The sequence below is a fragment of the Drosophila ananassae genome, chromosome 3L (assembly GCF_017639315.1).
Source record: "Drosophila ananassae strain 14024-0371.13 chromosome 3L, ASM1763931v2, whole genome shotgun sequence".
NCBI lineage: Eukaryota > Metazoa > Arthropoda > Insecta > Diptera > Drosophilidae > Drosophila > Drosophila ananassae.
The window spans coordinates 8,306,114-8,332,584 of record NC_057929.1 but is presented as its reverse complement, the minus strand read 5'-3'; the positions used below and the strand labels follow the sequence as shown (position 1 = coordinate 8,332,584).

Genomic DNA, 26,471 nt, shown 5'->3' with positions numbered 1-26,471 from the left:
ATAAGCCCACTGTTTTGGGCACTCATTATAGCTGGAAGAATGCCAACCCAAATACGGCTTAAAACGGGTTGTTTGAATGCATGCCACAGAATCCAACCGACTGTTATGGCCAAAATGAGTGAAATCTTAATGGTAGGAAATATCTGATCAGAAAGCAAAAGTTCATATTAATGTTGGGTTAGGATTCAGATAGTCAGATAGTTTTTTTTGCTCAACCTTGACCTAAAACTCCCCCATGATTTGATTTTTGCAGCCACTTTCCATTTTATTGGATTTTTATTTTTATTATTTGCATTTTGTTTTTGTTTCTTGTTTTGTGTTTTTTGTTGTGTTTGGTTTTTTTTTACAATAAATTTGACTAAATCTTAACATTTATAATCCTTAACCTGCAAGGAGCAAACAGGTGTAGTAACAAATATACATAGTTGTATGTAAAGATTTATCATTTTTGTGTTCAGAAACATAATGTAGTATCGTATCTATACATATATTTTAATGTATACATATATATATATATTCTTTTCAACATGTAAACAATTTTTTGCATCTCATGTTATCATGATTTTTGTTTTTTTTTTGCACACATTATACATATATGCTGATCAATTTTAAATTTTTTTGCTTGCTTTGTAATTTACGCGATTTAATCCAATACATACAATTGAAACACACACATATTAACAACATTAAATATTCATATACATTTATATTCTCCTAACGCTGAATATGATGTGTGTGTGTGGTTGGTTCGGGGATCAATAATAATTATTGCTGTGTGGGATCGGAAAATAGTGTGGGGGTCAGATCAGATAGTGCTGGTTGGATGGATTCTCTGGGAGAATTGGGGGCAACTTGGGGGACCAGGACTTGTATACGTGTATATAATCTTTATCAAAACATTTTGAAGCACGGGATTTAACACCTTGGTAACACATACAAATTACTATAACTTGTGAATGAATTCCGATATCGTATGACATATAAATATATATAATATGCTTCGTAAAAGTTGTATAAATTGTATATATGTATATTGTATATATTATTTTGCTTTTCAATTTCATTTCCGCATCCATCTTCGGTTTTATTTTGTTATTAATTCTCTCTTTTTTATAACAAGAACGTATTATCGATTCGTATTAATAGATCTGGTTTATAATTATATATATATATATGTATATGTAATTTGTTCAGTCAATTAGATAAAAAGATTTCAAAAAGGATTTCACTTAATTGTTAAAACATTTGGGTTTAGTTTGATTTCTCATACCGTATGCTTAGAAAGCTAAACAACATTAATAGTATTAGCATTAGGATAGCTCATTGTTTTATTTGTTTTCTTAATTTGTATTTCAGTTAGGAAGGTAGGTATAGGTAACTAGTTAATTAGATAGTAAAAAGGGGCCCCATACGATTCACATTGTATGTCTCAAGAGTGGATTCGAATTAGTTTTGTTTCCATTTTTTTGTTGATTTTTTCTCATTTTTTTCGTTATTTAATTGTAATTGTTAGCTAGTCAATAGTGATAGTATTTGTTTTGTTTTTTTAAATATATATATGTATATATAGTGCTTGCCACGATCTCGCATGCATATGTATGTATATAGTCTTCGTCTAGCTATGGCCTTGTATTCCTTTCCGATTCCATTCACACTTCCGTTTCCTTTTCCGTTTCTGCTTCTTATTCCTGTTTCCGCTTCCGTTCACGAACTCCGACTTGGACAGAAAATTAAACTAGATTTACTTGGCTTTGCAGTGTTCAACAGAGATTGTCTTCTTGATGGGAGAGTGAGGTTGAAATTAACAATTGGTGCCCACTGTTCCGTTTACCATTACCGTTATACCGCTAAGCGCCTAAACTGCTATACTGTTATAATTTTATACCGTTGCAAGGTACTGTTGAGCGCACGCCATTTTGTTTGCTGTGGGATATATTTTTTTTGCTGATAGTTTGCAAGTATTCTTTTTCTAGTTGTTAGTTTTTAGTTTTTATCCTAAAATACATACACATTTATTTATATATGGGTGGGGATGGATGGTGGGGGACATACACACACACGCACACACCGACACACTCACATGGTTTCATATTTAATGTGTTTTATGTTTTTTTTTTTATAGTTTTAGTTTAGTTTGTATAGAAATAGAAAGTTCGCTTCTTGTGATGCATCTTAAACATTTAATTTTGAGTCCAGCCCAATATATTTGTTTACTTCTTTGCCTTAGTTAGTTTGTTTCTATGATTCTGCATATTTGTTTTTGTGACACCGCTTGTTGGCACCTCGTAGAAGTCCCGCCCCCATCATCTTATCCCCCATCAAGTCCCTTCCATTGGTCCGTTGGGATGACAGCCCAGCTGAGTAGGAGATGGTGGAGCAGAGGCAGAGACAGTAACTGGAGCAGGAGCAGATGATAGATCTATATGCTGCTCAAGCATCGGCATCGATATCAGTAACGGGATCGGGATCGGGATCAGGCCGAGAGACTGCGAGGGCGGTGCCGGAAATGGCCGTCGCAGGACCTTCGTCGCCGTCACTAGAGCACATCCTCCATTTCGTTCTCGCCAATCGTGGAGGTGGCCGGCGCATGGGCCGGCAATGGCTTCAGTAGACCCGAGAACAATCTCCGGAAGGCCGTATGCTATTTGGAGTTGGCCAGCTTTCCCACTGGCGGCTGCTTGGCCATAATATCCGCCAGTGTATTGATGCCCTGCTCATCGTACTTCTTCCACTGTGAATAGTTGATCTGCATGTACGTGATGAGCTGTGGCATGTCGATGAAGCCTGTTTTGGATAAAATAGATATCATTTGAAATACAGAGTATAGAAATAAATAACTCACTCTCCCATGCATGCATCATGTCCTGTATGATGTATTCGATGAAGCCTATCTGGCTCTTTGGTATGCTGCAGGTGGCACGATCAAACATTGGCATCACGATGGGCATGTGTCGCTGCTTCTCCTCGTCCGTCTGCATGAAATACTCCTCGGCAATACGTCTGGCCCATTCGATGCAGTACTGCATGGGACGGGCGGGATTGCTCACATCCGCCACCTTGATCAGCATGCGGCGCATAAGGATCGAGGTCTCCTCCTCACTCTGGGCATGTGGCTAAAAAGATTTTACACTTTTAATAAGTGTTACAGTTTCGTAGTTAAGTAAACTGACCTCTCTTGTCTCCTCGCCTCCAAAAACGCTCACAAACTTGGCCAAATGCTCAAAGTGCCGTGTCATCTCCGTGGCCAGGATCATATCAATGATAGTGCTGCGAGCGGACTTGTACTGCTCCTTGTCCAGATTCTTGAAAATGTTGATCTTGTCGTCACCTACGTATACGGACAACGGGGCGTATGAGTAATTTTATATTCCAACAGAGAAGCTGTAACTTACCCAGTGTTAGCTTAAAGGTTATAGCTGCATGATGGTTCTCCAGCACCGTAAGATCATTGTACAGAACGGCCAGGGCATCGTTCGAGTTGCATAGGAAGGCCGAGGACCTGCCCGGATGATCGACATCGTGGGCGGCGGCGGCAATCAGGGCTGTTGCCTCCTCCATGCGATCCATCACCATCATGTCCCTGTTAGTTAGCTGGGTGATGAAAGCACCAGTGGCCTAAGAGTAGCAAAAACGCACAAAATATTTGAATAAATAAATAAACTCGTTGAGATTAACTGGTAATCACCTGCATAACGTCCGCGGCATGAGTGCTATTGTGATATGTGTTGCTCTTGTGGTAGTGAGCCTCGATTACCGCCAGCCAGGCCTTGCACACGTTCTCATCGATGTTCAGGGTGGCGAAGACATCGAATCGCCGGAACATCTCCATGCCCAGATAGAGCAGCGGGTGGTAGTCGGTGATCTCTTCCAATTTGAAAATATCAAAGTCCCAGCTGAGAGATTCGTCGAGAAGTTCCATAATGATGGGATTGGCCTTTGTAAAGATATTATTATATATTAGACTTAAATTTATTTAAAACACTCGTACTCATACCTTCATCTTGGCGGGAACTATGGTGGCCGTTCTGGTGGAGCTGCCAGTGCGTATAATGGAGTCATTCGAGCTGCGGCGTGAGGAGTACACGCTGGGTCCCTGTTTCAAATGGAAATATTCAAATAAATGGGAATTTAACAACTAAAAGGGATGACTAAGCTTACTGTTAGTAGAGCACCAATTAGGTCGGTGGCTATGGGATCATCGGTTCGTATTTCCTTCATTTGTGGACTGTAGAGTCCTTCGCGCTTCAGGAACTCCAAGACCTTGTCAATGAGTCGCGCCTCATCGGCCGAACAATTCTCCTGTACTTGTGATAGTAAATTGATTATCTAATGTGCCAGTGCGCAGTAGGTTGCAGTTTTGTGTTTTTTTTTTATATAGTTTTTTTTTTTTTTAATTTTGTACATTTTTTGTTTGTATTTTATATTTTTGGTTAGCGACGCACAGCGAGCAAATCGAGCGAGCGAGCGAACGTGCGAACGAACAGTTTTTATACATTATTTTGTAATATATATTTTTTTATGAGTTGGTTCATTGTTCGAGTACACAAAACATAAAAGTAAAAAAGAGAACATAACAATTAAGAGATAAAAAGAGAATAAATGTAAGAACATGTTGGTTTAGATGTGCTGTTACTGTTGATTTTTTGGGATTAGTAGGCGTAAAGTTTATGTCAAATTAGGGTCTCAAATGGTGGCACAGTGGGGCTATTAACGAAAATCTGCCCCTGCCATTACTCGCCCCAAATGCAATTTATTTCCAGCTAGGAGTGGGTGTGGTTTACTGGTAGGAGTACATTGAATAATTTCATTGCTGGTTGATCTACGTATAAAGTTTTCTCATAAAAGGACGTGTGGAAAAGGACTCTTGCTTTGCTTATAATCCTTTTACAAGATTACTTTCCTTTTGAAAAAGTTTTCTTTCATTTGATTAAATCAAATAAAGTAATTTGCTAATTAAAACCAGATCAGGTGCAATCATTTTCTGCACTGAAAGCCACATCACAGCTCTGAGCCCAATTATTCAGAGTTGGTGAAAACTCCGAACCGGAAAATGCATTTGTGTCGGTGCCTGTGAGTGTCGGGTGTGCGTGTGTGGGTGGTCGGTGTGCATGTGCTAGTGCAAATATTGTTGCTAATGTTATTACTGTCGCTGTTGCAGTTGCTGCTGCTGCTACCGTCGCTTCAATGCTATGCCACGGGGCACGACAGGACACCACGACAGGACACCTGGACACATACACAGGCACACGCACAGCACAGGCACAGGAACAGCCACAGACACGTACACGGACGACAATTTTGCAAAATTTAGGCATTTCCCAAAAAAAAAAAAAACGAAATAGATCCCTCTACCCCCAAAAGGTGCAACATGCTGCAGCCACAACCCAAACGAGAGGCGAACTCATACTTTAGTGATGGGCGCCTCCAGCGGCAGCGATGTCAGCTTGGCCAAACTGGTCCTCCGTAATCCGTCCGAGGCGATGGACCGGACATCGAAGCTGCAACGTCGCACCGAGTGCAGTGAGCCGCGCGGCGCCTCCTTGGGCTGCGGCAGTGTGGCAATGAAGTCCATCTGCCCGCCGGGCACATCAAAGTTGAAAATCAAGTGCGTGGGTGCGCTGTCAAAATGAGGTTAGCAATTAAGTGGGTTAGCAGATGGGAGATCCGGAGGTGGATTGGACTCACCTGCCGATGCAGGCCACTGGCACTACCCGTACATGCATGGGTATGCCCTCCTGGTTCTTGCGGCGCACGGTCAGTATCCCGTCGAACTCTTTGATGCTCTTGCCCTGCTCACTGATTGTGGACAGGTCCGATACGAATATGTCCGCCAGCGGCTTGCTAATGATTTCGTCCTGTTGTCGTACACGGAAATCTCATTAATGCCGCAATAGGGCAAACAAACACCCATCCCTCTTCGAACTAAACACTTACCAGCCGCATGTTGAGGAGCCTCTCGGTGGCACGGTTCGCGTACTGGATGCGAAGCACGTCATCCGTGATGAGCACCACCTCCTTCAGCCGGTGCAGGGCCGTGTAGAGTGCCTGGGTAGAGGGGAAGGAGCAAAGGGAAAGGCAAAAGGCCATGGTAAAAGCAATGGCAAAACCGGGAGGTTACACACAGCGGGTTTACAGTTTCATTCCAGCACGACTGTCATTTAATTGAATTAATTTGAGAAAGCTTTGCTGGAGTGGCAGGGGTGGAGAGTGAAGGGGAGCGAGAGGAGGTGCAGAGGTCGGGAGGTGGGGTCAGCGGGTCATTAACTCGATTACCTGCTGAGTGGACATGACATTGTGCGGCCGGATGATGGAGTGCAGTATCTGCTTCAGTTCCACACTGCACATGGCCAGGTTGGTCGTCTCCGCTACGCACTGTGAAATAAAATAGTTGTCAGGCTGTAGCATCTGTATCTGTATCCTTTCCCCTTATTTCTTAATTGTGATTGAGCCTTATACTTTGATGGGGCAATTAACTGAAACTTACTCTATTAACGCCAGCGTCTAATAGAGCAATTAGCACATCATCCTTTTCGAAGAAACTGCAAAAAGTCGGTCGTTAGTAGCTTATTGCTGGCAGCGAGTGGAAAATGGAATGGCAAGGCAGGCAGGAAGACGGACTGGCAAGCATCCTTGCCACAAAAGAGCCTTTTCCACTTTATGGATACACACTCACCTCTTCTTGCAGACTGCAATTATTGTCGTTAAATGGTGGCCGTGTGTGTGACGTATGGTTCTGTGGGGAGCAGAAGCGGAGGAGACAGCAAGTTTTATGGCAAAGTGAAAAGTTTATGAAAATGGAAAAGTTTTAAAAACTTTGCCCAACCGACCCAACCCGACCCAAAAAACTCAACCAGAAGCCTAAACCCAAAAAAACAAAACCCATTTCATAGCGACCATGACCAGCCGAGAACCCACCTCGCAATATGCTCCGCATCCAGATTCTTGGAGGAACGGGCATCAATTATGATTAGATGGTAGCACTGAGCGGTGGCATACGACTTCTGGAGTGTGTCCAGGGCCTCCTCCTTTGACTTGACCAGCGTGACGTCCAGTTGGTGGCGCTGGCAGGCCGCGGAGACCGCCTCGCAGATGCTGTCCGCCTTGTAGAAAACGAGCAGGGCCTGAAAAACAAGGAGTAGTACGGATTGGAGACGGGTCAAAGCCATTGCACTGATTGAATTGCCCTACCCGGGTTCAAAGTGGTCCGGTGATGGCTTACCTTAAGTTGAGGATTCGGTGGTAGCACGGTTGGATACTTCAGGTCCATGAGATTTCGCTGCATTGGCAGGAGTGCCGGAGATGGAGACGGAATGGAATAAGAAGAAAAAAAAGGAGATTTGTCAGAGCAGGTGAGACAAGGTGTAAAATTTAATAAAAATCTGCAGCTCTGTCCCGGTTTTTCCCATCAAAATAAGAGGGCTTAACCCGGCTTCGCCTTATTCCCCCCATTGCGTTGTGTATCTGCCGGATACGAGTGGGAGTACAATGCGTGGATGCGTGTGTGTGTCGTTCGTGTCGCTTAAATGATGATAAATTAAAATAAAATTGCTCGTTGCTGCCACTCTGACTCCAACTCTGACTCCGAATCTGATTCTGATTCTGCCACTGACTTATGTGCGCCACGCTCGTGTGCTGCAGATTTATAATGCGAGAACATTAAATCCGGATCCGGGTCCGGGTTGATGTTGGTGCTGGTGCTGGTGTTGGTGTTGGGGTGGGCTCAGTGTCAATCAGAGGAATGAAAATGTAATCGGAAATGTATCACAACATTTTCCAGAACACACCAGCCATAAGACACATGGCTAAGGCGACAGATTGATGGGCTAACCGTAAAAGTTGTTCGTCCTTGGTGAGCTGTACCTGAAATATCCTGAACTCCTCCTCTTCTGTCGGTTTTTTTCCAGCCACCTGGAGATGTAGCTTTGGCACCTTGGGCAGCCGTCGCTCGTACAGGCTCCGTGTTTTTCTCTCCAGGCAGTTGGCCTTGCGTCGGAGGACCACCGAGTCCTCATGGTCATAGCACTCCATCTCTCTTTCGCATTCCCGGTTTTTTGTGTCCAGACTGAGGTTGTTCAGCAAGAGCGCCGGTACATCCAGGCTGCGTATGACCTCGGCTATTTCCGGCTGCAACGCACTTCGTCCGCTGCCCGAGAAGGCCACGCTGAGGGGCCTCGTATTGCGGCGCAGGGGAGTCACTATGTCACGTCCCTCGGCCTTGACGTTCTCCTCGTATTCCAGCTCTATTTCCTCGGGTGTTTTTCCCGAATTCCGTCCGCCAAATGGCTGGGAAATGGCCACTGAAGCTGGCCCAGGCGATGGGATAGTGCCTGCTGTTGCTGCCGAAATCGTTTCCACTTTCATTTCCGGCCAGGAACCTTGGATACCGCCGTTAATTGCTGGCACACCCAAATCCACATTCAAATCCAAATCCAAATCCGTATTAGTAGGGCTTATCAGCCGGCTGGGGCTGCTTTCATTATTGTTATCGCATGGCGGATCGGATAAAGCCGTCGGCCTAATTACAGCCGTATACGGCTCTCCATCGGAGTCCGGCTCACTTGATGGATTCTCTCGGCCGGACTTGGCGGAGGAGGATTTGCGGCGGAAGACACGGCTGAATTTTGGCAAGCAATTGCGCATTCTGCTAATTATAAAACAACACTCAGCCACTCGGGAGAGAGTGAAGCGGCCGAAACGCTATCACCGCAACAATAACAATGACACCGACAATTACACTCGGTACTTGAGGTCCAATGTCTTAGATCAATAACAAGTTGTTTGCATAAGCTCCACTACACACGCACAATAATGGAGACGGACGACTAATGACAGGGGCATTTCCAATTTTTCCACATTGTCTATACTAATGGGACAATCTCGATCTCGCCATGTATCTGTATCTGTTGTCTGTAGTCGGTAGTCGGTAATCGGTAGAGTGGGTATGCGCCCGCCTGTCTGTATCTCAATCTGCGGTCGTATCTCTCCGTTCGGATCCGTTCTGTCCGCGCCACTTAATAATTCACAGGTTTTGTGGTTCGAAGCAACGCGACATGGTACTGAAACGAAACTAACTGAATCGCATCGACAGCGATCGACAGCGACAACCCCAACACTCGACACCGAACGCTCAGAACGGCAGGGGTATAATCTCTTTCTTTGCCTTTTGATTTCCCACCTTCAATGTTAATTGATTTGATTTCTATGGTAGCGTATAGTGTATTGTTTATAGGCAACAGCACCACACTATAGCCTCTAGGACGGTGCGAGTGTATAGGTGAGCGGCTATTTAAAGCGGAATGTAAAGCGAAAAACGCAGCGATCGCCGCCCGACCCGCTGCCGAATAAACGGCTCCGTGATAAGATAACATATCAAAAAAGACGTAACACACATGTGGTTGACTTCAGTGCCCCCCATTTACCTAATAACCCCCCTCTATGCTATATTGTTTTTATGAGTAAGGGATGCAGACTCACCTGGTACACGTCCATTGGCTCATCTTCTGGGGTGAGGGCGAAGGCGAGCGATGACTTGCGGTGTCCTGGACGGCTATTCCCGCCGCCGGATGAACTAGTGCCCGATGTGCCTGTGCCTGGGTGGAGAAAGAATGAAGGAAAATGGTGAAAATGTTTGCCGGGGAAAACTCTTTAGTGACGATGGGAAAAATTCACCCATCCGCCCAAAGAAGTATGCTACATTTCTAGGCGTTTGGGGCTCTAAGAGCATTGCATACTTTTGGGCTGCCGACAACAAAATGCCCGCACGCCCACAATCAAAATGAATGGGTGACCAACACTAACGCACACACACACACACTAGCAATCGCTCGCTCAGTCACTCTGGCACACATACCAACACACTTTGACAGGGACACACGCACGCACATTAATTCCTCTTGTTGCACGTTTTATTTAATTATAAACGTTGGCATTTCAGAAACACTTTATAAACGGGCGAAACGGGGAAACCCCTGCACGCCCCAACACACGCACACGTGTGTGTCCCAGCGAAAGGGTAAGGGTCTTGGTCCTTGGTCCTTAGGGTTTCTATCTGTCAACAAAGCCACTCCATGCGAGTGAGCAGCGAGCCCCAAAGGAACTAAGCCCCACAAATTGTATTTCACTTAATGAGAAACACAGGACGAGACTCTCCATTCAGCCAAAGCTGACCATCATCCAGGACACCATCAATATTTTCGGGTTGCAGGACAAGGACACAAGGACAACAGTCCCACATTAAATTGCTATTCAAAAGACATGGGAATAATAAATACCAAATAAATAAATTTACTGCTTAGATGTTCTGCATCCCATTCGATTCTTAAAGTCAAACTCAAAAACATATTACCAAGCTCATGGGAACAAAATCCATAATGGAGCTTAGCTTACCTTTTTGGGCCTTCGCAAAGTTGAGATGCTTTGGAAAAGTTGAAGACAAAATTAAAATTCTGTGGCTTCTTGCAAGTTATGTATGCTTAGGCCCAGGCAAGAATTTTGAAGGCCTCCTCTCTGGAAATGATTGGCCAAACAGAAAACTTTTTATACGCGGTACTGGAAGAGTACAAGGGTATACTCTATTCCTAAAATTTATGAATATATAATCTTCATTCAGGCAAATGGGCAAATTTTAAAGAAGTTATAGACTTCATATTCAGCTCCACTACTGGCTTGTTTCAGTGTCTTGGACCAAAGCATCCAAAAGTATGAAAATTAACTTTATTTTAACAATCGTGGAGCATAAGAAAGGTATCATTTAGTCTAGAAACCCCACTTTAGGCACCTTTACTTGTTTCTAATGGAATTTGCCGAAAGCTTTTGTGCGGCTTTCCAGCAAACATATTAAAGTTATCAGACATGAGCAAATGTTAGTGCTTTGATTTTGTGCAGATGGGCGGACTAAATTGATGAATTCGTATTTGCCGAACACACTCTTTGCATTGAGATGCAATCCAGTTAAACGCATTTGCTCTGCACATCGCAATTATTTTCCATGTTTATGGATAGCAAGCCCAATTATTTCTAATTCGCTGACTTTCTAGAAATTATTAATTCCAATTTAGCATGTTTAATTGCAGGATTTAACTTTTAAATTGCTCTACATGGCTAAGCAGGTGGAAATCTAACCGACATGGCCAACATGCCGACATGCCGACATCCATAAGAGATGCGAGGAAAATTAACAAAACTTTCGGCATGATTTTTAATTGCCAGAACCCACTTGGCAGTGCATAATTTGGCCACAAAGCAAACTAAGTCCGCCCACAAACACAAACACTAGCACACACAGCCTGGGAAGATGTGTGGGTGGGTGTATGTTTGTTTATACTTATTCCGGCTCCCCTGTGGACACGCATGTTAACCGCATCATCAAACTCAACTTTAACCCCTGAAGAGCTGAGGAGCTGAGGAGCCGAGGAGCTGAACCCCGAGAGTTGAGGAGCCTTACCCACATTTAACTCGGATTCGGAGGCCGGACGCGTTAATGAATCTCTGCCTGCCGTTGGCGTTGTAGCTTCTGCTGCTCCTCCTAGTCCTCCTCCTCCTGCTGTAGTTTTGGCATCTATGGCTGGGGCTTGTCTGGTCAGGGGCACACCCACTAGCCCACCACCGCCTCCCACCATGGAGCAATTGCAATTGCTAGGAACACTTTCTTCGCTTGTGTGGGCAGCGTGGGCATTAGTGGCTGTGCTCGTCGTCGTTGGTGTTGTTGTCGCCGATCCAGCCATATTCGGCTGGCTGGAAATTATCATTGTTTGTGTTGTGTTTGCTTTTGCTTTCGCTTTTTGTTATTGTTTTTATTTTTACTTTTATTCTTGTGTTCTTTCTTGGTTAATTTGCAAATGAAGTCACACAAATTTGGATTATTTTCGTGGCATTATGCTAATTGTCATTTATGTGCAATAGTTTGTTTTTTGTTCCCCCTCGTTTGTCGTTTTGGCTGCTTTGTTTATCTGTCTGCGGCATTGATTTGGCACAATTAGTGCGTAATAACTAAGTGAGGCATAAACAAAAACTAGCCAGGGAAAGTACCCACTCCTCTATGTACCTCTAGGTATACGCCATCCATGTACCATATCCCATGTACCATGTACCAGTTTTTCTACATAAACCCGCCACTGGGGACAGAATATTTGCGCTTATTCAAATGGGTCGAGTGTATCTTATCGTTTGTGTTATATACATATATATATATATTTTTTTTTTCGTTTTCGACTAAAGGAACTGAGGATGGGGGGGAGTGGGCAGGGGCCGGGATGGGAGTAGGGGTACACGCGTTGTAATCTAAACGAAAATCGATAAATTGTTTAGATAAAAAGCGGCCAGCAGCCGCTGACGTCGCAGCAACAGGCTCAGGGATTTTGTTTTTTTTTCGGGGACTGGCCCACCCTCTTCGAGTTTTTGACATTTGTCAACTATTTTGAAAGTTCAGGGCCTGGAAACTTGGCTAGAATGTACTTACAACTGGCTCTCGCGCCGCGGTTCATAGTATCAAATCCGGAGCAAAAAAATCACGGGCTCATTAGCGTGCGAATTTTCACTTGAAGTTGGGACAGCTTGATCGATTGCCCAACGTTTTCTTTTTTTTCCAACTATTCAGTTTAAGGTGTAAAGGGAGGAGGATGGGCAGTGGCACGATTGAATAGAGCCGGGGATTCACTTATTCACTTGCGCTCGGCGGTCTGAAAACCAATCCGAAATCCGAAAAATAAATTGCGAAATCGCGAGCCGGACTGAACAAAACGTCCGTTCTAATCCGGTATGAAGAACTGTTTGCCAGATGATAATTCTCGCACGGATTTTGAAACTGGCTGTGGCTCTGTGGCAGCGACAGCGACGGTGGCAGCGGAGCGACGTTGTGTACGCTCCGGCCCAAACTAACGGTCTGCTGGGCCCTGGGAGCTGTCGCCCCCCGGTCGCATGGAGATACAGAGATACATTTGTATCTGCGAGTACGCTGGGGCGTATCTAAGGCGCTTAGCCGGCCGTTAGCAAGCAGGTGCATTGGAATTAAGTCCCACGAATCGTCGAGAGTAAATTTAATTTTAATACAAAGAGAGGATTAAGAAGCCGGAAACAGGATAAGTGGGAAATGGGAAGGGGATTCCAACAGCCTGGCTGGCCGATCGCTTTCCCTCCGGGTTTTGGGGCCTTTTTGCGCCTTTGGCCGTTGTCATGGCGACCAATTAATTTGTGATAAGATAATATCAGCCAAGTTTGCTCATAGTATTCAGATGTTTAGGCTGTGTGTGCGTCGGAGGTGGGCAGTAGCCGAGGCAGCAGCAGCAGCGGCAGGTTCAGATACAGTACTGGCGCAGATGCACAGATACTCAGGTACACAGATACAGATACGAGGGGATCCAAGGGAGTGCGCGTGCACAATCTAGAATCTATGGGGGTGGGATGGGGGCTAGCGGACTGGCGGAGTGCGGGATCGGTGCTCCGAAATCGAAATAAAATTGGCCTACTATATCTAAAAAAATGCGATCTTCTTTACTCAGCGATACTCGCCCGCTGATAGCCGATACACCGGCCAGTGGCCACTGGCCACCTTACTCTATAGCCACTATAACTAAATAAAATTAAAAAAAAAATACAAAAATAAAGAACCATATTGATAGGAAACATGGGAACCGACCGGCGGGCAACGTATCCAGCGGTAATCTAATCTCCGCCGGACTCGGCGCGCCATACGCGTATTTGTGGAGAGCTTCACGTGGCTAAACCCGAAAGTAATTTGTGTAAAAACTTTGAAAATCGCCAACTAATGCGAGTGTAGGAAAAGCGTTGAATACGTTAAGTATACGACCAGTTGCCATTGCCTTAGCCCCACCAGTTAGTTGTGGCAACAAACATATGTAGTACGAAAAAGTCATCACTCAATTTCCCCAATTTCCGTGCAAACTGATAAACTGCAACAAACGCGACTGTGACGCGTGGGATTAGCTATATATAATGGATAGAGTAGCGTCGGGTTGGGCTTCTGGGGCTAGGGTGCCGGGTGCCGGGAGTGATCGCTCGATTCGGTTTGTTTTCTTTGGCTTTGATTGATGTTTTGGCGCCATTCCGTGGGCGTTTGTTTCATTGTTTACAGGGGGTTCGTGAGAGAGTGCGAACGGATCGATCGATCGACCGACCGACCGATCGACTTGAATTAAATATGAAAAATAAAAAGATGCGAGATCAATTTCCCTCTCTCGATCCGTATTTTTTAACCGTGTATAGCTCTCCCCTTCTGTGTTTATATGGCTGCTGTGGTGACTGGCACAAAACCAGATATTGTCATGTGAATTTTTGCATATTAATTGGATGTTTTAATTTATTTTTTGCGAATTTCTAAGTGAGGATTCTGATGCCCCGGGGCCCAATAACTTATTGCCACAAGTAGGATTAATGAACTGCTCTTAAATAGAGCAAACATAAAACTCGAAAAAAAAAGGAAAACACTGGCAGGTACATAACGCACGTATCTGCGTATCTGGTAGATTCATGTATTTATATTGATCATCGGCTACACAGATGCACAGATACAGATACATAGGCAGATACAATATCTAGCCGGAGACTGCTACTCGTTACACTTGCTGTTTCTGCTGTTGCGGCTGTTGGCACACTTAGTTGTGAAGTTTGTTTTGATTTTTAACACTTTTTTTGATACTCTGCGCGTGTATGGGTGTACATTTTTGTTGTATTTTAGAGCACGCTAAGCTGTTTTTTTCCACCTCGATCGAATGCAGCCACGAATATTTCAGTTTGCGACTCGTACATGAACATGTACATCGAATCGAATCGAATCGTATCGAAACGGATCGGTTCGGTTCTATGCGTTTTTTAATTGCAATCGCTTTGGTTCGACGACTGGTTGGCCCTGAGTTATATGTTATATAGCTTATAAGCTGTAAGCTATATGCACTGGCACTGGCGGCACGACTTTTCGCCAAATTTGTGTTGATTTTCAGTGACCAGTTTAGTAGTTTTTTTTTTTTTTGAGCAAAGATCTGCGATTAGACACTGCGACACACACACAGACTATTTTCTTTTTGGGATTTGCATAAGTGCGTGACACTATTGCAATGATTGCATTCAATTCCACAATATATGGCACATGCAGTAGATGCACTCTAGTGTTGCTTCTGTTTTTTTGTTGTCGGCGGCAACTGCGGCGGCGGCGGTGGCGACTGCGACGGCGACAGCAACGGCTACTGCTTCTGCGCTTGCGACTGACGCGACCGAAGCGACCAAAGAATCTACAGCAAATGAAGTGACTCCATAAATGGCGAGCAGCTGTTGCCGCAAAGTTCGTTTATCGCCAAAGCCTATATCTCTCTCTATTGGGGCTCTAGAGGCTCTGGGAGCTCTGGGAGCTCTGGTGGCTCTGGTGGCTCTTGGGGCCTGCCACTTCCACACCCACTCTCTGGTGCTCCCAGTCTCTCTCACTGATCCGCCGGGCCTGAGCGCGATCAGGTTACAACAGATGCTCACTCAGGTCTCACCTGAGAAACGCGAAACGGTCGGTCCGAAAGGTGAGATAACAGAACTGAGAGCCAGTCGGAGAGCCAACCCAGAGAGGCTGGTAATTGGACATCGCCACAAAACAGCTGCGCTTCAAGCTCAGACTAGCGCCAGCTGACTCGTCTGAGACGGGATCGGGTTACCTGGAGGTGGAACCTGGAGCTGCGCCACAGTGACGCACACCTGATACCCTCTAATTGTTGGGTAAATAAATAAGAAATATAATTAACATTCTCATTGTCTCATAACAGGCAAGTGTCTCCCCAACTTCTCGATTGATTGAGAAGATTGATTACCGCTTTGAAAAAAATCACTTTTACCACCCTAATCAATCTAATTCGTGGCTTTTTATCTAGCCCAACGTTATGACCACTTGACTTGATTGAGTTCCAAATTTGAGAATTGTAAATTTTCTTTCAATTAGGAGAAAAGTTAATGTGCAACCCCATTCTCAGATTCCCATTGATAAGTGGCCCCCCCTGTTGGAGTACTATCAGCCCCAGCATAGCGGAAGTTCTTGACGCTGGAGTAGCCTCACTTCAGATTAGAAGCAGCATAGTTACTCAATCGGCGGTCTTATCTATGGGCTTTTATTGCCCAAGGTTCTGGCCAATGTAAATGGGTTTTTTCATTGGAGAACGGCTCCTTAAATGAGTTGATATACCCTTTAAGGGAAGGTTCCGAACAAGACGAAGAAACATAACCGGTTAACAGGAGGTTTTTAAAGGAACTTGAACTTCAATCTTCAAGGTAACTCCCCATATCGCTTTATAAGGGATAATCTTAAGGAATAATAGTGTCTTATAGTGACTACTGTACTTACTGCCTGTGGCACGTCGCACCACGCTGTGCGTAAAGTTTCCCAAAGCTGCCACCGTGACAATCGAGTCCTTCTTCCCGGTGCTGAGCTGCAAAGGCAAACACAAGGAGCCATATAAGCGGCGAGTTCAAAAAAGGCGAGCTGCCCCTTAAGACCAAAGAGCAGGAGTCCCTCCCTGGCCTCCAACCTCGCGGTAAGCTGTGGTGTTTAGTTACCTTTTCGTAGTCGGCCTCGTTCTTGGTCTGCAGTGGATTGAGTAGCACCTGGCCGCACAGATTGTCGCCCGCCCCGCTGCCCGCGGTGCTGCCGTTGCCATCGTTGGGAGTCTGCGGGGTTACGCCCCCGCAGCTGCAGCGACGCAGGCGACTGCGACGCAACTTGATGCAGAAGAGTCGGCTGCCATCCTTCTCAGAGGCGTCCAGGGGGGGCAGGGATCCCTGGCCGGAGGTGGGCTGGCCACCGGCTGCGGCGGAGGTGGACGAGGGGGCGGGCAGTGTGCTTGGCGAGCAACCCATGGCGAAGTCCTGCTTCTGATCCTGGTACTCCTGGCACTCCTTGCACTCTACTGACTAATTCCGCGTCCACTCTGGACTTTGCGGTTACTAAACTAAATTACTCTCGGTCGCCTGGTGATTTTGGTTTTAGTTCTAGTTTCGGTTTGAGATTTGCTTTCGGTTTCTGGTGCTGTTTCTGTTTCTGTTTCCTTTTCGGTTGCAGCTTGCTTCCTTCCTTTTTTCGGCTTTGGTCTAAGGATTCCTGGTCTTGGAAAGGTGCAGGTGCAGCTTATTCCTCGGCTCCTTGTGGTCCTGGCAGTGCTCCTGCCGCCTTTTGGTTGCTGCTGCTGCTCTGATTCGATTGCTGCTCTTCTGGACAATGCTGCGGTTGTCGGCGATACCATAATTGAAACATTTTCGGGCTGCGGTCTGCTGAGTGATGGACTGATATTCCACAACCAAGGAGCACTGCAATCAGAGTAGAACAACTAACATTAATTAAAATTCCGGGCGAATGCAATCAGTAAAGGATAAAAATTTTTAAGCTTTTCGTAACAGGATTTTCAGCCACTTTTTAGGCCATATTTAAGTCATTTCGTGTCGTATTTAGGAAAGAAATACCATTTCAGATTCAGGGATCTAACTGCTTTCAATCTGCATTAAAATATAACGAAAATCAAGAAATAAAATTTTGGATCCATTTTTGGCCAAAATCATGATGTTACCCCTTGGAAAATTTTCGAAAATGGGGTCAGATTTTAGTTAGCCAGGTTTTTATGGGGAATGATAGTACTCGAAGATACAAGATCGGGAAGGTATGACATTCGACAATCGGATAAGTATTAGCCAAGTTATGACTACTTCCCTGAAATTTATAGAACCAAAAATCCTGTTGACCAAGTTAAGATGTTAAGGTGGTCAAAATGAAAACTTTTGAGTCAGATTTTTGTCCATATTTAAGACATTTTCCATCGGATTTGGAAAAGGAATACCAATTATTAATCAGGGAACTAATCTCCTAAAATCTGCATTAAAATATTTTGAAAATAGAGAAATATAATTTTGGACCCATTTTTGGCCAAAATCATGATGGTACCCCTTGGAAAATTTTCGAAAATGGGGTCAGATTTTAGTTAGCCAGGTTTTGATGGGGAATGATAGTACTTGAAGATATAAGATCGGGAAGGTATAACATTTGTCAATCGGATCATTTTTAGCAAAATTATAGCAATTTTCCGGAACAAAAAAGGATGCGGATGTTTTATAAAGTTTTAGAGGAGTTATAGACTTACATCCTGTTTCCTTTTTCAAAGTACCCAAAAGAATGCATCAAAATTGTATCTTAAAAATCGTGAGTAGAAGAAAAGAGAGTCGAGAACCTCGAGATAGCCGTTCTTTTTTCGTTAAGCTATTCACATTTGAATAATAATGCCAGGCATAATTAATTAAATTAGCCCTCTTGACATTGATGCCACATACATAATTGAGGATTTTTCGGGCATTTCGGATACGATATTTTTAGATTGTTTACAAGGCGAGCGTGGTTTCATTGAAACTCTCATCGAAAATGGACAGGGCACCCGCACAATTGTCGAAAACTGTTGGCAATTGTTATAAATTCATAAAAGCCCAAATATTGGCAATGATTATTGGAGCCAAGGCGAAAGAGCAAAAAAAAACTTTATAAATAAATAAAAAACATAAAAAAGGAAGGTAAATAAGGGCGTGGAACGAGGAGGAGGGGACTACCCTGCCCCTGGTCGAACGTGACCAACTTGCAGCATATGAATAATGCCCAGTCAGAGTTATGTTTGCGTTTTTCTTTCGCCAAACGATGCGACGACGACGACACTGATGACTCCTGCTGTCTGCCATATTAAGTTCGGGTCCCCAAAAAGTTTTGCGAAACTCGATAGTCTGAGCCCCCGGTGGCACGTATCAAACAATTGACTTGTGGGGATTTGCGGGTGTCATATATAATAGAGCTTTCGGTATCTGTATCTATGACGCCCCGGCTGTTCTCACTCCGACCGACTCCGACTCCGGCTGTCATTCCTCGACACTTTATCTCGAGGCGGGCCGGGCAAATAGAAAGAAAAGAACCCTCTGTCGCTCGTGTCTTGCTAACCCATTTTAAATATTTAGATAAAACGATTTCATCGAAAGCGAACTCGACTTCGACTTACTGTCTCGAAGGAAGCAACTGAACAGATACGCCAGCTCGAGTAGAAGTACACTTCAGATTAGTCACCGAAAGTCGCACCCATTTCAAGTGGCAGTTCGAATCCCACTCTTTTTGGGAGATCAAGTCTGCGAGTGAAATGTCTTCTGTCTGGGAATAGGATGGGAAAACAATAGGGGAAAATACACAGTCCTTATCTCCAACGACGTTGATTGACTTGCTAAAGGGAACGAACTGTCTTTCATCTGCATTCATACATAAACACATCCACGTCCATAAGGACACTTGTTGTCGTCCTAGGACTAGGACTAGTCCTAGTCCCAGTGCCCGAATCCGTTTGCATTGTTGCCACCAAAAACAAAAGCCGTCACCAAAGAAGACACAAACAGGAAGACTGATGGCAGAAATACAGCTCAAACACAAGCACACGAAGAAAACTAGTAGTACCATGGTATTGGTATTTATGCCCCGAAACGTTGGTAATCAATTGATGATTTCATATCACGATAGTTATAGTTTGTCCATCATTATCAGACTTTAAAATTGGAAACGTATTTTTAATTTCAGTTTGATATAAATAAGTCCAATTCACCCTGATATGATAAGCCATTGCCTCTATCGTATAACAATAAAATCTAAATTTGTTTTTAAGAACTGACCTTTAGGTATAATCGGGAAATTGGTAAGTAAATTAAGTACTACCTCTTTATTTACCATAATTTCTAAGTATCTAATTTTTTTCTCTGTGCCGGATCAAAATCAACTTCAACCGACTCATCCACATCCCCAGGAAAGCAAAATAAAATATAAGAAAAGAGAAAAATCACAATGGAGATGACGAGAATCAGCTTTGCGTTCACATAAGTCTATGGTGTGTTTGTTGATTTAAACAAATTATTTTTAGAACCGACCATATTAAAATGTACAAGTAATGGCTTTCGCTGTTCACTCAGCCTCATTTAAGTTTTCAAATAAATAACGAACGCTGTAGACGTAACATAATTTGTTTATCGCCGAGCAGGGATGTTGAAATTACTTAGCCGCCCCGTTGCCAGGGCCCGTTGCTAGGTGGTGTTGGACTTGGATTCGAAGCCCAAAGCCACCAAGGATCCATCCCAGCGCCTTTTGGTATGCAACGCAAAAGCTCAAGAGCCAGAGTACCGGAGTGCCATAGTGCCGCAGAGCCGTGCGGCATGCACCAAGAAGTGCCAAATTCTATTAGCGGTCCCCAACGTCAACGTCAACTCATTAGATGCAGCCAGTCACGGATGCTTTGGTAGCTTGGATGCTTGGCCCATAGCTATTAGTATGCAGGTGCTTGTGGGTATTTGTATAATAGCATCATCAGGATGCCTGATGTAGCCTCTATATGTATGTGTGTGAGCCGCCTAATAGAATTTGTTGCCAATATGTACGGGGCGGGAATGTATGCTTGTATTTGGCAGCCGAAGCCGGGCCATATAAGAAACCTTGCCGAGACCAAAAATGATGAACATGGAACCCCATGGTGGAGCGCATTCGAACAATTTTGTATCTAATAGTTTTTGCACGCTGATATTTTGCAGCTGGCAATCGCTTGGATTCGGCTTTCTGTTTACTTTAGATGCATATATAGAGAGCTGTCGGAATTCGATCGCTCGTTTCTATATACAAAATTTACAAACGTATCCAATGGATTATCAGAAATGGGTGGAGTAGTTTTCATGTGACTCAGATTTAGCGAAAAAAGGGGTTGTTCAATAAATTAGACAAGGCTTTTAACATTTTTCTTTATCAGCAACCGTAGAAGATTCGATATTTGTGGAATCCTAAATGATTTAATATTCATAAGCCAAATGATTGTTTTATATAAACCGAAGGCCAAGTTTCCATTAATCTTTATAACTAGAACTTCCAGTTAATGTCTAGAAAACATTCAAAATACAAAATATTATTGTAAGGCAAACAAACGAGATGTTAGAGCTTTGGGATTTCCTATTCCCCAAGAAAGGGAAGCAAGCCAAGAAAAGTTTTAATGGCCCATTATTTTTCAATAGATATGTACGATATGATATAAATCATAGGAAAACGTAAAACAATGGACAACCTTCGTAAGAGATCCGCACCAAGAATTTCATGTTCAGATTGTGCGTCACAAGTGTCAGGCTATTAGTATCCTCGAGATACGCTCATGATTGCAGGCCTTGAGGCATCACTATGGAATGGCGACGACTAATCGCTTACAGGCGGAAGGTTGGACCTCGACTAATTAATAATGAAGATGAAAGAACACGCCACCATATACACACACAGCAATGTATATCCGATGGTGTACATTGCTTACAATATTTATGGGGGCTTTTCCGGCCATTTCAAAGAGCTTGCCACTTAAACATTTGCATTTCAAATGCCGATCTTTCGAGCGAGCCCAATGGACAATGGAAACGATTCTCGGGAATAATGGGAGAGTAGGGAAATAGTGTCGCAACCTGGAACAGTAGAGGGGAGCTGCCTGAGAAGGAGCTGCCTGATTGCCCCAAGCAGTTGACAATACAATCAAATGGCACACTGGCGAACCGAGCATAAAGTTAGATGAACTGCAGACGGTCGGAGTGTAAACACGTCCAGGTGCAATCGGAATGGGTGGGATGGGGATTGGGGATGGGGGATGGGGGATGGGAGGTACTGCTTAGCATGCCCATCGGTGTGCAGGTTGCATAACCGTAGTTATAATGAACATTTCAAATGTATTTTTATTTTCTTTTTTGTTCACATCCCCCTCTTTCCTTGGCTCCCTGGTGGCTCTTTGAAAATCCCAATCAGTATGCACGCGAGCAACTCGGATTTATTTGCTGTTAACAATACCAGGCACCTACAGTTGCTCCAACAACTACTGAAACAATAACAACAATCCATTTTAATAAACAGTTAAAATCGAGAATTAATTAAGTCAGGCAGGCAGGCAGTCAGCCACCTGATTGGGGGACAGCCTATCGCATAGATAGTGAAAACGAAAAGAAAACGCCACCCAAACGCAACTCATATAGTATAGTTATATAGTAAACAGCCATTAGATAATCGACGACAAAATGGGTCAGTCCATGAGGGATATGGCCAAAGTATATATGTATGTATATACCAACCAACCAAAAAAAAAAAAAGAAGAAGGCATCCACCCGAATAAAATAATGAAACGGAAAACATTTTGGCAGTGAAGCAGGCAGGCAGTCAGGGAGAAGCTAAAATGCAAAATGCAAAATTCGAAACACGAAAAACGAAATGCGAACGCAATTTGCAAACTTATTGTTGCTTGTTTATAAGTACGGAATGATATTTTTCACATTGTTTATGGCAAGTATGGGCATCGAGGCATCAAGGCATCGCTCATTGGCTCACCTGTGCCTGTGCCTTTGCCCGCCTGTGTCAGCCCCCTTTCAGCCTGCCACCGACAACATTTTAAGCGATTTTTATGTGCCTCTGTCGCGCCTATAAGAAGTCAGGTGAGTTAGAGGCTCCGTCTCTGGGGGAGATTGTCGCCGTTTTTTATTGTTGTTGCTGCTGTTGTTGTTGTTGTTGTCAGGTGGTGGTGGTGGGTGAAGCTAAATTAAAAAAAAAAAAAAACTGCAAAATGTTTTTTGCGACGCCAGTTGCATGAAAATTTTCAATTTTATTTTATTTTTTTTTTCAATCTTTTTGTTGCCATTTTTATTTTATTTCATTTAATTTTATGATCTTTTGGAGGGCACTTGCTTAAAAGTCAGCTACAGACTGGGGAGATAGAGAGAGATATAGTGCGAGTGAAAGAGACGGGGGGCCAGAGACGTTGACACTTCCAAGGTGGCTTGTATAATATAATTGCGTGCGATATACACATGACTTGGGAAGTTGTTGGGGCTGTAAGGATAGATGGCCCTCGTCCCTGTCCCCCAGAAACATACCACAGATTTGGATCTGAATGCCACAGTCTATGTAAATGTGTATCCAAAAGAATGCTCGCAAATTAAGCGAACAAACGAAAACAAAATCGCAGCCGAAAAATGTCCAACTTAAGTACATATACAATACATTATCTGTTGACGTACCGAAAAAAATTTGTCGTTTAGCGGCTAGTTGTTGCTTTCGCAATGATTTCTTTTTCTACGATGTATGTATGTGTATGCCACACACGTATATATATATTAATATATATATTTCTTTATATTTTAATATTTATATCAGACTCTAGATATAAATTAAACAAATACACATATGAGCACAATGGGGGGATGGGATATACACCCGCACTAACAATAAATATCTTTTTCATATACACGCGAACGGGCACATAGATATGCAGGTGTTGTTGTATTGGTATGTGTGTGTGTGTTTCAGTGTGTGAGTGTGTCCGCTTTTCGAGATACTCAAGCACTTCTTTGCGATACATCGTCGTCACAATAACAATAACAATAACAAAACATTTTTCGTTGCTCTTTCTTCCACAAATTAGAATTTATTTTAATGCGCGGGAGGTCACGTTCATAGCACGGATGTTGTTTTTGCTTTTGTTGCGTTTTTTTTTTCAGTTTCAGTTTCTGTTGCTATTGCTATTGCTGTTGTTGTTGTTGACGCACAAGATATTGCAAAATACCTATGTAATACATTACATAGGCGGGCAGTAAGTACACAAAATTGTAAACAGCAAAAACTTAAATTCAATGCATTAAAAGTAATAATAATAATAATATCAGGCACAACAGCAGCAGCAGAGGTAGCAGCAGCAGAGGCAGCAGCAACAGCAACAGCAGCGGCAGAGACAGTAGCAGCGATAACACCGCAAACGTATCTGTGAGATACAATTGGCTCACATTTACTGCCGCTGTGCTGCCAACACTCAATCTGAACAATATACACACACACACACCACACACACTCACGCACCCAGCCATTCATGGGCAGATATACACACATATATTGATCACAAATCGAGTGAATATGATTGCCGATTATTGCTGCCGCGAAGATAACTAAATTTTCGGTTGCGCCACTGGTCGGTCAGCGGGTGGTGCAAGTTGGGTGGTTCTCCTTCAATTCTTTTTCTTTTTGTTTTTGGGGTACAGCCGGCGAAGAACCTAAACGCTCGACGAAAATTCCCGAGATTCACGACCAGAGACGGGGAGGAAGGGTGGCCTGGGCAGCGGCGATCCGCAATCCGCAATCCGCTATCCGCGATCCACGAGCGGCAACGACGACGGCTGCCTGTCAAAGCAAAACGTCAACTCAAACTGAATCCGCTCCGCTCACAGTACCGCTCTGTTCCGTTCGCAGAGAGCGATACGATACGACACGATACTTTATGGAACACAAAAGAAACAAACTAGCTAGCTGGCTGGCTAGCTGGCTAGCTGTCTGGCTGCCTGGCTGACTAGCTAGAAGAACGCGAGTAGAAGGAAAACTAAAACAATCTCTGAGATACAAGTTCGTGCGAATGGCAACGACACGGAGCGACAGCACCGAACGAGAAGTATCTGTATCTGAACTTGGCAGCCCGATCAGAATCAGAAGCAAGCGGCACAAGCTGAAGCCCAAACAGAATCGGAAGCACGCAGATTTCGGAAAACAGGAGAACGGGAGAGCCGCCGCGATCCGTGAGATACTCGGAGAGCGTGGGAGCACAAAGAGTCAGAGAGCCCCCAGAAGAAAAGAAAGCAAATGGAAAAAAATCAAAACATCCACTAAGAGAGTGGAGAGCGTTTAACGCTCAGCTTTAAAGCTGAGTACCCATTTTCACTGGAGCTGAGCGCGTGACTTCTGGAGATACATTTTGGAGCTATGGCTTTTTAATGGAGATATTTAAATTGCAAGAAAATGTCTTCCTTTGAATGGTTTATTCTCTTAAAAACAAAAAACTTGAAGATGAGTAAAAATTCTGGTCAATGAGTTACTAAATTCTGGTACTAAATGTTATTTACTATAATGCTTAAAAAATATTTGACGGAAAGTTGGCTAATATTGGCTAATATAATTATGTAAAGAAAGAAAGAAAGAAAAATGTTTTTTAGATATTTGAACCTAACAGGTGACTCCAGTTCTTAAAAAGAGTTCAAAGTTTCTATGTCATTACTTTATAGAAATTTATTAGATTTTCATACTGCTTCCTCGGTTTTTAGGATACCACTTTAGGCCTTCTTTTATATGTATTAGAATGATTAATAACTGATAAAAGAAATTAAAAGAAAATATGTTCAGCAGGGATATGGTGCGTATGCGTAATATTGTGCGTATGAGTGATATTTCGCCTAAGAGCGAAAACTTTAAAGAGGAAACTCTTAAAAAAAAGTTATCATTTCAAAGGATATAACAAAATACAGAAATTTAAGACATCTCTTATTCCTTTTACTATAAAGGATACCTTCTTTATGAAGAAATAATATGCAAGAGTTTGAAAATAAATTCACACTGATGTTAAGAAAAAAGTTACTTAAGAATTTTCTTGAAATTGTGGAAAGATTCTAGGTGCCAAGATAAGATTATTAAGTTGAAAAAGGTTAAGTCGCTGGCTTGGTATTTATTTAGGTCACAAAACATTACAGATTTAGAAATTGTGTCTGGACTAAGAAGCACTAACAATGAATCATTTATAGCATCAGAAGATAAGCGCAGCAACAAAAAAATGCCAAACCATGAGTCACCTGGGGATAGCAAGCTTTAAACGCACACGGATTTGGGAATGGTGGGCATGGTGGGTGCTACCATAGTCAATATTAAAGGTGATAAACTTTATTCTGTGAACATTTCTTTGTTTGTGGTTTGCCTGGCAAATTGCCTGGCCAAGGATCGGTCCTTTGGCCGTTCCATTAACGGCTTTTGCCGAGCCCCAGGCAATTGCTTACACTCCAGATGGAGTCTGCACGCAATCCAGCTTCATTTGGCCTCCAGTACCCTCACAAATACACAAAACAAACACAAACACAGACACACACACACACACTGCCATGGACACGGACACGTTCACGTACACACATGAGCACTTCTTGATGAGCTTATATGAGCAATGGGATTTTTGCTTCCTTTATTTTTGTTCTTTTGGTAATTGTAATTGCGTTTGCCTTCGTTTCATGTTTGGCATGGCCAAGTGCTTTCAGTATTTCCACTATCAATTAGCCAGCAAACCCAGACTCAGAGCCAGAGCCACATCCAGAGACCAGAATCACAACACACAAACCGAATCCGAAACCAAATCCGAATACGGGTAACAAATCACGGAGCCTGCCCGCCGGGGTATGCCATGTACGAGTATGTATATTTTTTTTTTGCCCCCTTCCCCTAGCACATTTTTTCTTGTATTTTGGTTTTGGCTTTTTGGATTTGCATTTTAGTTGTCCGGATGGGGAGGGTAGGGGAAAATAGGTTACCTGAATCCTTCAGAATCCCCGGGCAAATATTGCTACTCCAGTTGCTTGGTTAATTTTGCAGCCGTGCCGTAAATCACAATTGACGAACCGGACCGATA

General features: G+C 43.5%; 1 protein-coding gene across 9 annotated transcripts; it reads right to left on the bottom strand.

Moving 5' to 3' along the window:
- Positions 1-445: 445 nt before the first annotated feature.
- LOC6495913 (high affinity cAMP-specific and IBMX-insensitive 3',5'-cyclic phosphodiesterase 8) lies at positions 446-26,471 on the bottom strand. 9 transcript variants are annotated; one of them, XM_044715220.1, is made up of 20 exons: positions 23,928-24,339; positions 23,065-23,203; positions 16,543-17,289; positions 16,331-16,415; positions 9,475-9,590; positions 7,220-7,276; positions 6,916-7,121; positions 6,674-6,733; positions 6,485-6,539; positions 6,274-6,372; positions 5,935-6,045; positions 5,686-5,855; positions 5,408-5,618; positions 4,159-4,326; positions 3,995-4,093; positions 3,686-3,934; positions 3,393-3,615; positions 3,171-3,328; positions 2,843-3,113; positions 446-2,784 (listed from the first exon to the last, which is right to left on the bottom strand). In XM_044715220.1, exons 3-20 carry the CDS (start codon positions 16,840-16,842, stop codon positions 2,642-2,644), a joined length of 2,781 nt encoding a protein of 926 aa, XP_044571155.1. In that variant the 5' UTR covers positions 16,843-17,289; positions 23,065-23,203; positions 23,928-24,339; the 3' UTR covers positions 446-2,641. The 9 variants fall into 9 exon arrangements, with proteins under 9 accessions (XP_044571155.1, XP_032305962.1, XP_032305963.1 ...); XM_032450071.2 differs by lacking the exons at positions 23,065-23,203; positions 23,928-24,339 and adding an exon at positions 26,374-26,471; XM_032450072.2 differs by lacking the exon at positions 23,928-24,339 and having other exon boundaries at positions 4,159-4,299; positions 23,065-23,550.